At 38.6% G+C, this 13700-nt stretch overlaps 5 protein-coding genes and 1 non-coding gene across 6 annotated transcripts; 4 read left to right on the forward strand and 2 right to left on the reverse strand.

Annotated features, from left to right (window-relative positions):
- The first annotated feature begins 3419 nt into the window (after positions 1-3419).
- Positions 3420-3498, forward strand: B0P05DRAFT_t105. Its single transcript has one exon. It is a non-coding gene; the product is annotated as a tRNA-OTHER (tRNA).
- Positions 3499-4805: 1307 nt separating this feature from the next.
- B0P05DRAFT_451450 (RlpA-like double-psi beta-barrel-protein domain-containing protein-containing protein) lies at positions 4806-5158 on the forward strand (the record flags this gene model as incomplete). Its single annotated transcript, XM_051573888.1, has 2 exons — positions 4806-5028; positions 5076-5158. Coding segments are annotated over 2 exons (306 nt in total), but the record flags the coding sequence as incomplete, so codon positions are not given.
- Positions 5159-5749: 591 nt separating this feature from the next.
- Positions 5750-6032, forward strand: B0P05DRAFT_478752 (ribosomal L29e protein family-domain-containing protein; the record flags this gene model as incomplete). The annotated part of the gene is made up of 3 exons (XM_051575029.1): positions 5750-5786; positions 5838-5902; positions 5952-6032. 3 exons carry the CDS (start codon positions 5750-5752, stop codon positions 6030-6032), a joined length of 183 nt encoding a protein of 60 aa, XP_051430742.1.
- Positions 5877-7710, reverse strand: B0P05DRAFT_559541 (uncharacterized protein). Its single transcript, XM_051580281.1, has 7 exons — positions 7417-7710; positions 7235-7361; positions 6684-7144; positions 6411-6606; positions 6184-6368; positions 5952-6136; positions 5877-5902 (listed from the first exon to the last, which is right to left on the reverse strand). The coding sequence occupies exons 1-6, from the start codon at positions 7519-7521 to the stop codon at positions 6122-6124; spliced, it is 1089 nt and encodes a 362-aa protein (XP_051430743.1). The 5' UTR covers positions 7522-7710; the 3' UTR covers positions 5877-5902; positions 5952-6121.
- Positions 7711-8499: 789 nt separating this feature from the next.
- Positions 8500-10852, reverse strand: B0P05DRAFT_559545 (uncharacterized protein). Its single transcript, XM_051580282.1, has 13 exons — positions 10671-10852; positions 10547-10585; positions 10362-10485; positions 10118-10315; positions 9940-9975; positions 9848-9911; positions 9676-9732; positions 9628-9640; positions 9282-9593; positions 9031-9182; positions 8897-8958; positions 8840-8860; positions 8500-8807 (listed from the first exon to the last, which is right to left on the reverse strand). The coding sequence occupies exons 1-13, from the start codon at positions 10699-10701 to the stop codon at positions 8717-8719; spliced, it is 1200 nt and encodes a 399-aa protein (XP_051430744.1). The 5' UTR covers positions 10702-10852; the 3' UTR covers positions 8500-8716.
- A 112-nt stretch (positions 10853-10964) lies between these two features.
- On the forward strand, positions 10965-13698 carry B0P05DRAFT_559553 (protein transporter SEC23). Its single transcript, XM_051580283.1, has 8 exons — positions 10965-11095; positions 11139-11320; positions 11366-11660; positions 11752-11897; positions 11946-12249; positions 12311-12697; positions 12738-13588; positions 13631-13698. The coding sequence occupies exons 1-8, from the start codon at positions 11069-11071 to the stop codon at positions 13653-13655; spliced, it is 2217 nt and encodes a 738-aa protein (XP_051430745.1). The 5' UTR covers positions 10965-11068; the 3' UTR covers positions 13656-13698.
- Positions 13699-13700: the final 2 nt, after the last annotated feature.

Genomic DNA, 13700 nt, shown 5'->3' on the forward strand with positions numbered 1-13700 from the left:
TGAGTACACAAAATCATCTTATTCAATTTTCGATAATCAATCACAGCACGCTTCTCACCAGAGTGCTTATCCACCAGGAAAGCAGGAGACGCAAACAGTCCTTCACTTGGTTCAATTAAATCTAGAGCTAGCATTTCCTCAACATAGTTGTCCATGATTTCTTGCTCATGCCACCCCAAACGAAAAGGCCTACTTGTTACTGGTTCCCAACCTTCTTTCAAATGAATGTCCATTTGATACCCCTTGATCTTCGTCAAACCAGTCACCTCAGAGAAACAGTGTTTGAATTCTTCAACAACAGGCATCAATAATGGATCAACACCATCAGTTACATTACCACCATTAAACCCACTAGACCTGGATTCACCTTCAACGCCAATAGGACCCAAGCCTTCTTCAAACGTCTCTGTATATTTTTGCGAAGCCTCAACATGATACACCTTGCTTGAAGACACAGGCAAATGAGTGGTGTAACACTGCAACTTCACCATCCCACTTGTAGACGGTATACGAATAGTAGACTCAGACAAATTAATTTCAATACCGTATGCTTGAAACCAAGGAACACCGAGCAAACAGAGCTTGTCATTCTTGTCACCTTCGTCTTGTACACACATATGATCCGGTCGCACCTTACCAGCTACAGAGATTGGTACATCCATGACCACATTGCTCTTGCTTGGCGCCTTCTTATTATTGAACCCAACCAAATGCAAACTATCACCATTTGGTACTAGACCCAAAGCATCAACCAATCCTTTAGAGATCACCGACACACTTGCCCCAGTGTCAAAGATAGCCTCAACAGCATTACCATTGATAGTCACCACACCACGCAAAGGAGAGCTGACCTTCATTCGATTCAAATTGTATGGATATCTATACACCGACTCTGTTTCACTCAAAGCCAAATCCGCTTCATCAGATACCATCACCAACTCCGAGTCCAAAGAAACATCAGAACCATAACCAGACATACCAGAATCTCCAGAATCATAACCAGCAGAATCACTTGACGAGTCATTATCCACTACATTAATTCTAGCACCAACATTCATTCTTTCTACCGCAGCAGCTAAATGTCTCTTTGCCCTCTTTGGTCGCTGCAGCCTCAAGTCTTTCAGACCATCACTAACATCCCTAGCAGCACTTTGGTCGATAGCTAACCAATCCACATTGAAAGACCAGCGTCTAAACTCCTCAAAGTGTCCCAAACATTCAAGGTATTAGTCTTGACAGGTAACCTACGAGGTTTGACCGCTTTTTCCTGACTTGACCACAGGACCAGCACCACCAACAACCGGAGGAAAAACATTTTCACCCCTAACAGGAGCAGCAATACCATCAACTGCAGGAACAAAAGCACCATTACCAACTGGAACCGGCATAGTCATGACTACATCACCTTGATCCACCGCTTTACCCTTATTACCCCGCTTATTCGGCGTATCAACTGGCACAGCAGACACAGGTCTCTTCACACCGTAAATCTCGTTAACACGTTGTCATTCAGGGTATCAACCAAGTTCACCGACTTGTCATTTTTCTTTAGAGGATTTTCACCATTACTACGAGTACCAATCACCTCCTTTAAGATCGGTACTCCTTCTCTTTTCCCTGGCTTTCACCAGAAAAGTTTGAAGACCCATTACCAATGGGTATAGCATTACTACCACTTGCAACCCCAGACCCAAAATTGTTCTTTTGCAAGAACTCCGGACACTCAGGCTTCTTATGTCCTTCTTTATTGCAGTAAAAGCAGACCAAATTACGACGAACAGAAGCGACACCACCAGTATTACCACGAGTACCATTTTGAGCCACACTGTTAGTTAAGTTTACCAAATTAATGCTCAACCTTTCTAACTTGTCCACCAAAGAGAACATACTGGACATAGAAGCAGCATCCGATACAGAACCACTTGCAACCGAAGGAGCAGACACAGGAAACTTAGGGACTACAGTCTCACGGGCTCAAAACCAATAGTACTTGCGTACTTGACCAAACTACGCTCAATCTGCATAGCCTTTACTTTCGCCTCTTCAAAAGTCACTGGTGCACCTTCTTTTTCCACCTCAAAAGCAATGTTGGGTTTATAGCGTTAAGAAACGTACGCACTTGCAAACTCTGCGATTTGTTGTCTAAAAGCATGAACAACTCTTGCATCTTGAGTGCAACATCATCCACTGAGGGGTATTCAGCACCTTGTCTAAGACCTTGTACTTGACTCCAAAACTTATCCTCTTGATCATATAAATATTGCTTCTTAAAAGCGCTCACGAAGGCATCCCAGGTAACTGTATTTGCACCAACCACGTTGAACCAAGTCTCTGCTTTACCAACAAGCTTGTCACTAGCGACGAACAACATTTCTTCATCACTCAAACCTCCTGAGACCTTCAACCTTTGCATACGATTGACCCAAACCAAAGCAGAATTACCATCACCTTCACCAGAGAACTCTCTAGGCTCATTCATGAACCTCATACCAGCACCACGTTTAGTACTTGAGTTTGCTTCTTTAATAGACATAATATAACTTGAGTAATAATACATGTTAGAACACATATATGATCTGGTAGGCCGGACCACTTGACAACTCCCTCTTTTTCCCTTTGTGTTTACCTTGAACGACGAGACCAACAAATAAAAGAGATAAACCAATAATTAACAACAGAAGACTGTAAAGACTATTGTAATTATAGAGAGATAGACACAAATAGAGAGATTATAACCTTAGGCACAGTTCCTTCAAAAGACAATGAAGATATATGTAAAATAAAATTTATAAAAAAAATTCGATTTTTAAGATTAATTTCTTGATATTTTTTATTCCTTCTAAAGTTCTTTAAGCTTTTATACTTTCTTTAGAATAAATTTCTACAAAGACAATTGCTTGTCATTAATCTAGAACAGATCAAACTTGCCCAAAAAGCAATTACGTTTGAAATGTCAAACAGGAGAACAATTAATACAATTAAATTATAAAATTCAACAGATTCAAACTGAGATGAACTGTCAAATACAATAAACAAAATAAAACAAAATAAAATACACAATTAAATCACAGCAAAATATCATGAAACAAAATACGGAAGAAGTAGGACAAATAAGGAACCAAAAAAAAGTACAACAATTGAGACCCAGACCCAACAATTGACACACCGATCAGTAGTTTTGACTCGAATCTGATTGGGTCTGACAGAAGACAGAACCATTGGCTGAAATCTTTGGAACACCATTGTACCATCAGACCTAGACCAAATCACACCAAACTTTGTATGTACTTTAAGGAACATCAGAGACATGCACCATTCCAATTTGAAGATTTGTTAACATAATAGAATCACCAGAAAAACCGCGAAAGAGAACGAAGAAGCGAACCAAAACAAACATGCACACATGACAGTCAGTTTATAGTGCAATGACGGAGTGGTCTAACGTGCCAGTTAGGCCTGGTCTCTTCGGAGGCGTGAGTTCGAACCTCACTTGCACTATTTTAATTTCTATACATAGGTTTGTGTAACTGATTGTATTAGAAGATTGAGTTTAGATTTTTTTTCTTTCTAATCGATTTTATATCTATTAAATGTAATGTGCAGCAACAAATATGATGAGTCTTAAGGCAATGCATAATTAAATAATTTCAGCATAGAATAGAGACTTTAGCAAGACAATAGGATTTGCTGTTTAGTAGAAACAAATCCACTGGAGAGAGCATAATGAAATCTGCTGAAAAGGTCCTAATTGAGCGAGTAAATATAGACGTGTTTTCCTGTGTTTCTAGGCTTTATATCAGGTTACAACAGCCCTTTGTATTCAAAATAAGAAGCTATAGAAACCAACTTTGCCTTTTCTCGAGGCATTTGTGGAACTATCGAAGCAGACCTAGCATTTCATCGACTGATATTATGGCCATCCAATCTCAACCCTTGCATTAGATCAACAACACAATCAAACTTGAAGTCAATCCTTTTGACTAAACAGGAATAGAAAAGAATGCTTTCCTTTAATGCTCTACCTAAATCATTAAATCTTTAATGTCCAGATAAATTTGGCTCAATAGCACTCCAGAAATGCTGTCAGGACAAAATAACTAGCAACATGTAGGTGCTGTGTGCTTTTTTTTTTCTTCTAAGCAAAATAAATTGAACAGCATGGGATGTGTAAACGAGGAGATATTTGCATCAGGAAGAAAAATAGGGGGAAAATAGGTTGTAGGATTGTCTAGTACTTGAATTTCAAATGAAGAAAAAGAAAAAAACCAGTTTCAAAGTGTCGCTCATTATCTAACTTGAGTATATTCAAGATATAATTATTGTTTTAGGAGACTCCTTTGTTATTAGTACATACAATACCAGTGGCTAATCTTTAAGCCATTGCATGATGGAATAAATCCATACTACCATTCATGCTATTTTGACTCTATTCAGAGTATTACTATAGATAATTAAACAAGGCAAATTGACATACGACCAATTCATTTCTTGGCCTCGACATACTCTCCTGACAAGATTTTTTTTCCTTTTTTTTATACACGTTAGATATCTCCTTTTACTAAAAATAAAACAATATGGTTCCGTTTTCTATAACGATAGAAAAAAAAAGAGTAAAACTGAAACATGTATAAAAGCTTGACCTCTCAACCTTTTTTTTTCTTCTTTATTTCTTGGCCATGAATTTCCGATATTTAGCATTGTTCTTTATGCTTACTCTTGTCTCGACGTCTACAGCAGTTCAAAAGCCGGACAATGTATACGTGAAGCGTGGTGTGGCTCGCGTGGTCAATCTTATAGGCAACATATTTAAAGGCACAGGCACTTTTTTTCATCCTGTGACAGAAGGCGGCGCAATTGGTGCTTGTGGCCCAAAAGCCAGTGATCACAGCCGTATTTGCGCCATGAACATCAAGCAGTATGGAAAAGCATCCAAGAAAAGCCCTTGGTGCTTCATTCAATTACGAGTCAAATATGGAGGCAAAAGCACTACTTGTACGGTGACAGATTGCTGCCCTGGGTGTAAAGAAGGTAACAATCAATTGTGCTTGAACGCCCTTATTCCTTACATATCATAGGTTCTTTGGATATGACGCCACAAGTATTTAAAGACCTGGCTCATCCAGATCTTGGTGTTATTCCAATCGAATGGTGTATATTAGGCTATCGAGGTTGTCATTAAAAGTAAAATAAAATGTACATGATATATATATATATATATACTTTAACAGCCATGTCAATCGACTAAATGTTGACCTATTTTTTTTATATATGTTCCTTGTTAAGAATTAAAGATTCTGTCAGTGTGTTATTTTGATAACTCTTTGGAACCAAAGAGCAAATAGTTATCAATGCGGGTTGATTACATATACATTTGACAAGAACAAGATAAAAGGTGCGACTCGGTTAATCCATATATTTACCGGAACAGAAAACTCCGGTACTATTGTCCGGTAGATTCATTGTGTGCATACTAAATTAGCATGATCGCTTGACAGTAGAGTGGATCCTTCTTTAACTCTCGACAAAAGGTAATCCATCATCATCACCACAGGGAGGCAGAGAAGGGAAGCATTTAGAAACGAGTATGATTACAACCATTCATATGATCGATTAAAAAAGAAAGAATACGGATCAAATGAGGATGGGGAATGGATGGATATTTCGGATGTCACCTTCTCTGCTTTTTTCATTCCTTGTGTCGCGTCAAATAAACAGCCCAATATTGATATAAACAAGCTCATAGATCGCGATGGCCAAGTCAAAGAACCACACCAACCACAACCAAAGTAAGTGAACATAATACATATATGTGCGTCAGGCTGAACTTCTCTTTTAAGACAAGAAGGCTCACCGTAACGGTATCAAGAAGCCCGCTACTCACAAGTACCGATCTCAAAAGAGTGTAAGTCATAAAATTAAGTGTGATGATAAGGTGCTGATATCGCTTCTAGTTGGATGCCAAGTTCCTCCGTAACCAGCGTTTCGCTAAGAAGGGTACTGAAGCCGCTCTCGCTGCTGCTGGCAAGAAATAAATTCGCTTATGATGCTTTTCTTTATTGAGAAAAAAAATTGTAGAATTTTAAAATAAATTGGATCTTGTACATGTTCAATCTATATTCTTTTAATAGTCAATTTGCTAACAAAGGCTCTTTAGTATAGACATATACACAAAAAGAGACTTACATGCGCTCGACAATAGTCTCTTATACTTTCAAATACTTTAAGCATCTTTCGTCTTGCGCCCAGAGCAGCTACACCTTTTTCTTGAAGTTCTTGATCATTTAATTTAACAATATCTTGCCATTTCATTTTCTCAAATATATTGTTGTATTTATGTAAGCGCATACTTCTGAACCAAGCAGGAACATCTATTTTATCTTATGAGAAACAACCGACGTTGTGAATTGTACCTTTTAATAGCTCTATATCCACTACTTCTTCATGCGCTGATTTAGGCTTCCCATGTAGCGAAATATTGGCAGCAGGTGTTGATCGATATCGGGAAGAATCACCAGGATCACTCCCGTATCCTAAAAGCCCATCATTGTTATCTATAGACGTGGAACGCATGGCTTTGGGCGCTGCTAAATACTGTCCATAATTCGTCTGTCTTGTTGGCATGGCTTGTTTTTTGTATCGTCCAAAGTTGGGAAATGAGTGGCGGGTTGTGAGTGTTGAATGACAGGATTGTCTCTCCATTGTGGTTGGAAATCAATGTCATGCTGATTACCTAATGGCTTCCAAGGTGGTTGTGATGAAGAGGAAGAAGGTAGATTCCATGATGAAATATCAGCCGAGCGAGGTCGTTCAATAGCAGGTTGAATTTCTGGTGTAGTAAACATGTTGGGCTGACGTTGATTTAGCCAAGAGTTAGAAAATGATGATGTGCCTCCAAGTTCCATGACAGATTTTGGGCGTAAATGACTAGGTGTTCTCGATACACTTGTGGTAGGTCTCGGGGGTAAAGCATGGGCTTCGTCTGTATTGAGCCAGCTTGATCCCATAGAACCAAAAATACGACTTAGTTCTTGTGTATCACCCAATGCAAACGAATGTCTGTTATTCATCACTCGGCTTTGTTGTTGGTTGATAGAAGATAACCTTCTATTGCTCAAGTTCATGATATTAGATGCTCTTTCGGAACCTTTTTTTTATAGTAAGGGTTAAATGTCATTTTGTTCAAGTAGTACACAAACCTCGAGTTAATGGATTTGGTCTTCTCATGTCTTGTAACATATGAATGAAAATCTGATCTGTACCTGGGATGAATGTTGTAATAAGGTATAAAGTGCTGCAGTTTTCTCTGCATCTGTCAAAAAGCCAAACCATTGGTTGACATGTTGTAATTCGTCTTGAAAAGACTATACTAGTGTAAGCTCGGGACTTTTTTTTTTTTTTGGGAAGGATATATTTTACCTGATCTAGGTTAGCAGTGGCCATTTCTTCAAGATTACCTTCATACTCTTCAGAGTCTTCATACCAAGTACTTAGTCTATTTACTATATAAGGAAATAAGACCATGTAATTTATTATGACATGAACTTACTATCAAGTGGTTTGTTTGGATCCATATTAGAAGGTGTTGTTCTAGGCTGCCTAGAAGAACCAAAATCCGAAGGATGCATCGTAAAGAGAAACAAAGTAGAACCAAAATAAAAAGAAAAGAAAAAAAGGAAAAAAGGAAATTCATGCAAATGTGATTTATTTGTTTAGTGACTTACAATTTTGCATTGGAGTTGATAAAAGCAGACCAATCTGCTTTCTTTTTGATACAAAGGCCTTAATACCATAAGGCTTCTTGATTGCATCATGTTATATAAGCTTCTTGTACACTGTCCGAATACGACCAGTTTTTTAGGTCAGCACCTTTTGGATAGTGTCCACTAATTGTTTGATATTGGTCAGGCATTGGTGCAGAAGATAACAAATGCCTTATACATGACACCTGTTGATCCAATTGGTCATATCTGTCACTATTGTGCTCAATAAGGAAGCTTCTTTCATGCTGACCTTTCCAGTCAACATTACTCACGTGCTTTTTGTGGTCCTAATCAGGCACAATGTACTGGAAATAATAGCAGGAATAATACCACCTTTACTTCAGTCAAGGCAAATAAGCATCCTGATGGCGACACGAATATCCGACTAAACACGAGTCCCATGCCACCACCAAGACAAGGACCATTGATGCGTGCAATAATAGGTTTAGGAAACCATAGAAATATTCAAATACTGAATGCCCTGTCAAACGAGCGCTTGATATTGCCTGAGACGCATTGGCTTGAGATAAATCCATGCCCTACAAAGAATTTGCCGGCTCCTTAAGCACCACCACGATTGCTTGTCTTTTCGATCTGTTGTAAATATCCAACAAAAGTGCATTCATTTCCCCAGTCAGTGCATTCCCTTTGAGGAGATTTAATGTCAGTGTAGCAACATGATTTTCAATGACAGCAAGACTGTTTTCAGTAAAAGACATAAATAAGTATGTGAAAAAATGATAAATTTTATTTTTCTCATGTTACATCATTCTTTCTTTAAGGCATCTTCATAATATTTCCATAATCATACTTTGGCAATAAAAAATCGCCTTGAGCAGACATAGGAATTCATTGATATAATGACGGTCCATTCGAGGAAACAAGTCGCATAATCATCCAATGTGGTTCCCATTCCTCATCATGTAAGGGTTTTGTTTGGCTGCTGACTATAATAATCAAGTCTGGAAGATAGTTCTAGCAGGAGAGACCCTTCTGCTTGAAGGTGGACGAACAGGATGCGCTGGCAAATCAAAGTAATCATAAGAACTTCTTCTTCATGATCATAGTGCCATAAAAACTATCTCTTTCTTCTACTTGATCTGTGTGTTCACGTAATAGCGACTTTCTTTTCGTACACTGGACGATGGTCTTGTTCTAGAGAACGATAACTTTGCCTTCTTCTTGGTGGTAACATGCTCTTGTTCAGCCATTCTATAGCTGCCGCTGTGTTTCTCCCCTGACATTCTCATGTGGTAATATAGTCTTCCACAGCATCGTTGTCTTGTGGCTTTTGTTGATTATAAGGAGCTTCATGATACATGTCTTCTATTTCTTCTGGTCCATAGTCTTCAAAACTGTTCTCTGGGGATGACGTGTCTGCTTGAAGTTTCTTTTTCAAGATGGATACTGGCTGAATTGGATCTGCTTGTAGGGTGAATGGATAGACTCATCTTCTATATCTGGCTGTTGACTCACAGCGAAGTAGCAAATCTGCTTGTAATCATATAAGGAGATTGGCACCAGGAGATACTGAGAGTTGACTATTGCTGTATTGACGGTTTAACAAAGGTGTTGTTCTACTTAATAGCTCATCACCCAACTGAAGCTGCTGCGCTCGAAGGTTGTTTCCATCCACTTGTTTTGATTTACGCTTAAAGAGACCCATGAATTTCTTTGGTTCTCTTGGAGGAGGAACATAACCAAACCAAGCATCGGGTGGGCCCTTTTGTGTTTGCTTAATAATCCAAGGCACAAGGTCTGTTTGTAATTCCATGCATTCGATGTAGGCATTATCTAAAGTCATGTGTTGGATTTGATGTATGGTTGAATGTACTTACTATAAACATTCATTCTTTCTTGTCTTGACTCAATTGTTTGATCTGTTTACGTCGAAGGGTATATAAGTATTACTGACAAGTGGATCCTGGTTTTGTTGATGTATGTTTTTGATGAATACCGAATACTTCACTGTCTTCTTGAGCCCATGTCGTATCGTCTTCCAATAGACCAATGATACGTCGTCATAAGAAGGCGTCGTGTTTTGTTCTGTTTGGGTTTGCATAGATTGATAGCATCAAACAATGAACTATGGCTCGTCTTTTTTTGACATCTGGTGTTTGATCTTGATAGTCTTGATATAATGAATTTCGACTTGATTTTCAGAAAGAGGCATAGAAACTGTTTAACATCTTCAATAAATGAAGAAGCTCGACTGCTCGTCGAGAGGGTTGACTAGGACATCCAGCGATTGCTCAGTAAAAGTGGAGTCATGGAAGGCATACTCTTTCGACGATTAACTGTCTTTGAAGGAACAAGAGACTATTACTGCCAAAGGATTGCTTTAGTTTATCAGCAACTGAGTCAACACATTGTTTCCATCCAATGTAAATGATCTGGATCTTGTTCGTTTTCTGTTTAAACAGTCTGCACATATGTTAGCTACATTCAATTCTGAAGCTACTAATTGTAGACTAGACGATTGAAGTGAGGGTATGGGTTTATTGCATCGATAACATGTAGACATAGCATAGTGTGCTTGATCTGGCGTCCATAGTCTATACAAAGCACAGTCAGTGAGCTGGATTGAGTTAGGTCGCTTACTCTTCTTCAATATCATCATTATCACTTTCAATCAAAATGGGGCGTTCAAAAGCATAATTCTCTTGAGGTGTTTCTTCAGGAATCTTTTGTTCAACATCTTTTGTAAACTGGTCAAAGGGAACATCTATAGCTTGATATGTCAAGCTACTTGACTACAAATTTATGTTCTTTTTTTTTTTTTTTACCTATCAAATGTTCGATATCATTGTATAGACCTTGTAAATCTAATACAAAATAAAGAATTTTAATATTTCATATCTATTCTCTTTTCTTTTTTTTTTCAAAATTACTTGAAATCGATCATTCTACCTGTAGTCGTGGTTGTTTCGTAATCTTCCATAGCTTATGAAAAAGAGAGAAAAAAACAAAACAAAACAAAATATAAAGTCTGTCTTGCATTAAAAAACAACAATAGCAAAAACACACTTCCAAATACGGGCAAATTCTTCTCAAGTTGTCTTGTATCACTTTTCTTTTTTTAAAAAAAAAAGCTTAATAGAAAAAAAAAAAAAGCATGACGTCAATCAAAAAAGAGACAAAGTACTACTCTGGCGATAACAGGAAATGAGAGAACAATGCAATTCAAATACGTTCTCTGTTTCGATTGAGCCAAATAATAACATTCTGTATTAAGAGACCGCGTTTTTAATTTTTTGTAACTCCTCTCTTTTTTACGCTTTTTTCTTTCTCTTTCTGTATTAAACAAGATGAACTTTGACGAAATTGAAGAACAAGTAAGCTGCCAATTTATTCCTACATAAAAACTAACTCTAGCAGGACGGTATTCGTTTCTCTTGGAATGCTTGGCCATCTTCACGTACTGAAGCCACAAAGGCTGTTGTTCCTATTGCTTGTCTCTATACACCTTTAAAGGAACGTGAAGACTTTATTGAAAGCCCCATCTGGTATGAGCCTGTTACCTGTAAAGCTCCCTGCCGAGCCATCTTGAATCCTTACTGGTAAAATAACAAAAACAACACGATGGCCATACTCATTTTGTTTAGTCAAATCGACGTGCGTGGTAAGCTCTGGATTTGTCCCTTCTGTCTTCAAAGAAACGCGCTTCCACCTCATTATAAGGATATCTCAAACACCAATCTTCCTGCTGAACTTTTGCCTAAATACACCACGATTGAATACAACTTGAACCGTGTTGCTCAAATCCCACCTATCTTTTTATTCATCGTCGATACCTGTCTTGAAGAAGAAGATTTAAAGGCACTGAAGGAATCTTTGATTGTCAGCTTAAGTTTGTTGCCTGAATATGCCTGGGTGGGTTTGATCACCTTTGGTACCATGGTAGGTGTAGCTATGCAGGAGAGATGATGTTATTGATGCTGTCTTTTCTATAGACCCAAGTCCATGAATTGGGCTTTTCTGATTGCCCAAGTCATTTGTTTTCCGTGGTACAAAGGAATATGCTGCAAAGCAAATCCAAGAAATGTTGGGTTTAACCAACAATCTTGCTCGCCCTGTACCTGGACAACATCCCAATCGTCCCGGTCAACCACCTCAAATGACCATGGCTGCTAACAGGTAACATCAATTTACTCTGTCTAGATACTGATCTCTTATGCTTCATAGATTCTTGCTTCCAGTCAAGGATTGTGAGTTTGTCTTGACCTCTATCTTGGAAAACTTACAACGTGATCCTTGGCCCGTGGCTGATGATAAGCGTCCTGAAAGATGCACAGGTGTTGCCATGAGTGTTGCTGTTGGTCTCTTGGAGACCACATTCCCCAACACAGGTGCTCGTATGATGCTCTTCTCTGGTGGTGCTGCCTCTGAAGGACCTGGTATGGTTGTCAGTAACGAATTAAGAGAACCTATTCGTTCCCATCATGATATTGAAAAGGAATCTGCAAAGCATTACAAAAAGGCCACCAAAGTAAGTTCTTTTTTTCCTATATGTTTTTATTATTATTATTATATACTCATATCATATCTAGTTTTATGATGCACTCGCTAAAAGAGCAGCTCAAAATGGCCATACCATTGATATTTTTGCTGGCTGTCTTGATCAAATTGGTTTGTTAGAAATGAGATCGATGGTCAACAGTACAGGTGGTTTTATGATCTTGGCTGATTCTTTCAACACAGCCATCTTTAAGCAAAGTTTCCAACGTATCTTTCAAAAGGATAGCCAAGGCCATTTACAAATGGGCTTTAATGCCACTATGGATGTTCAGACCACACGTGAATTAAAGGTCTGTGGTCTTATTGGCCATGCTGTCTCTGCCAACAAGAAGACTGCCTATGTAGGTGAAACTGAGATTGGTATTGGCAATACTTCTGCCTGGAAGATGTGTTCATTAAACCATGAGACAACCAATGCTGTCTTTTGAAGTGGTCAATCAACCCTCTGCTCCTTTCCAGCCTGGTTCTCGTGGTCTGATCCAATTCGTTACTCACTATCAACATTCAAGTGGTCAATTCCGTCTTCGTGTCACTACGGTTGCTCGTAACTTTGCTGAAGGACAAAGCCCTGAGATTGCCAATTCATTTGACCAAGAAACTTCTGCTGTCTTGATGTCGCGTATTGCTGTCTTTAAGGGTGAAATTGACGATGGACCTGATGTGTTGCGCTGGTTGGACCGTATGTTGATTCGTCTCTGTCAACGCTTTGCTGATTACCGTAAAGACGATCCTCATTCCTTCAGACTGTCTGAAAACTTTTCTATTTACCCTCAATTCATGTTCCATTTAAGACGTTCTCAATTCTTGCAAGTCTTTAACAATTCGCCTGATGAAACTGCCTTTTATCGCCACACATTGAACCGTGAAAATGTCGATTCTTCTCTTATCATGATTCAACCTACTCTGACATCATACAGCTTTGATAGTGCACCTCAACCTGTCTTGTTGGATTCTGTTTCTATCAAGGCAGATGCTATCTTATTGTTGGATACTTTCTTCCATATTTTGATCTTCCATGGTTCTACTGTTGCACAATGGCGTGAAGCTGGTTATCAAGACCAAGAAGGCTATGAAAACTTCAAGCAACTTTTGGAAGCACCTGTCTTGGATGCTCAAGACTTATTGATGGAAAGATTCCCTGTTCCTCGTTACATTGTGTGTGATCAAGGTGGATCTCAAGCTCGTTTCTTGCTCTCTAAATTAAATCCCTCTACCACACATACCTCTGGCAGTCCTTATAGTGCTACTGATGGTGCTGTTGTCTTGACTGATGATGTCAGCTTGCAAGTCTTTATGGCCCACTTGAAAAAGTAAGTGATATGTTTATGATTGATGAACTCATGATAAAATAGGTTGGCTGTTGCTGGTGCTTCTTAAATATAACCTTTCTTTTTTTTTTCCTTTTATTTTATATTTATATGC

This window comes from Gilbertella persicaria (assembly GCF_025201335.1).
Source record: "Gilbertella persicaria strain CBS 190.32 chromosome Unknown B0P05scaffold_54, whole genome shotgun sequence".
NCBI lineage: Eukaryota > Fungi > Mucoromycota > Mucoromycetes > Mucorales > Choanephoraceae > Gilbertella > Gilbertella persicaria.

Excerpts from the sequence above, each read along its gene's own strand:
- B0P05DRAFT_559541 (XM_051580281.1), bottom strand. The coding sequence starts at position 7,521 with ATGGTCTTATTTCCTTATATAGTAAATAGACTAAGTACTTGGTATGAA. Across the intron at positions 7,362-7,416 it reads CCACTGCTAACCTAGATCAG|TCTTTTCAAGACGAATTACA; the intron begins GTAAAATATATC and ends ACACTAGTATAG. Across the intron at positions 6,369-6,410 it reads GGATATAGAGCTATTAAAAG|ATGTTCCTGCTTGGTTCAGA; the intron begins GTACAATTCACA and ends AAGATAAAATAG.
- B0P05DRAFT_559545 (XM_051580282.1), bottom strand. The coding sequence starts at position 10,701 with ATGGAAGATTACGAAACAACCACGACTACAG. Across the intron at positions 10,486-10,546 it reads TGATATCGAACATTTGATAG|ATGTTCCCTTTGACCAGTTT; the intron begins GTAAAAAAAAAA and ends ATCAAGCTATAG. Across the intron at positions 9,733-9,847 it reads TCAAAAAAAGACGAGCCATA|ACAGTGAAGTATTCGGTATT; the intron begins GTTCATTGTTTG and ends GGGCTCAAGAAG.
- B0P05DRAFT_559553 (XM_051580283.1), top strand. The coding sequence starts at position 11,069 with ATGAACTTTGACGAAATTGAAGAACAA. Across the intron at positions 11,898-11,945 it reads ATGACCATGGCTGCTAACAG|ATTCTTGCTTCCAGTCAAGG; the intron begins GTAACATCAATT and ends TATGCTTCATAG. Across the intron at positions 12,698-12,737 it reads ACCATGAGACAACCAATGCT|CCTGGTTCTCGTGGTCTGAT; the intron begins GTCTTTTGAAGT and ends GCTCCTTTCCAG.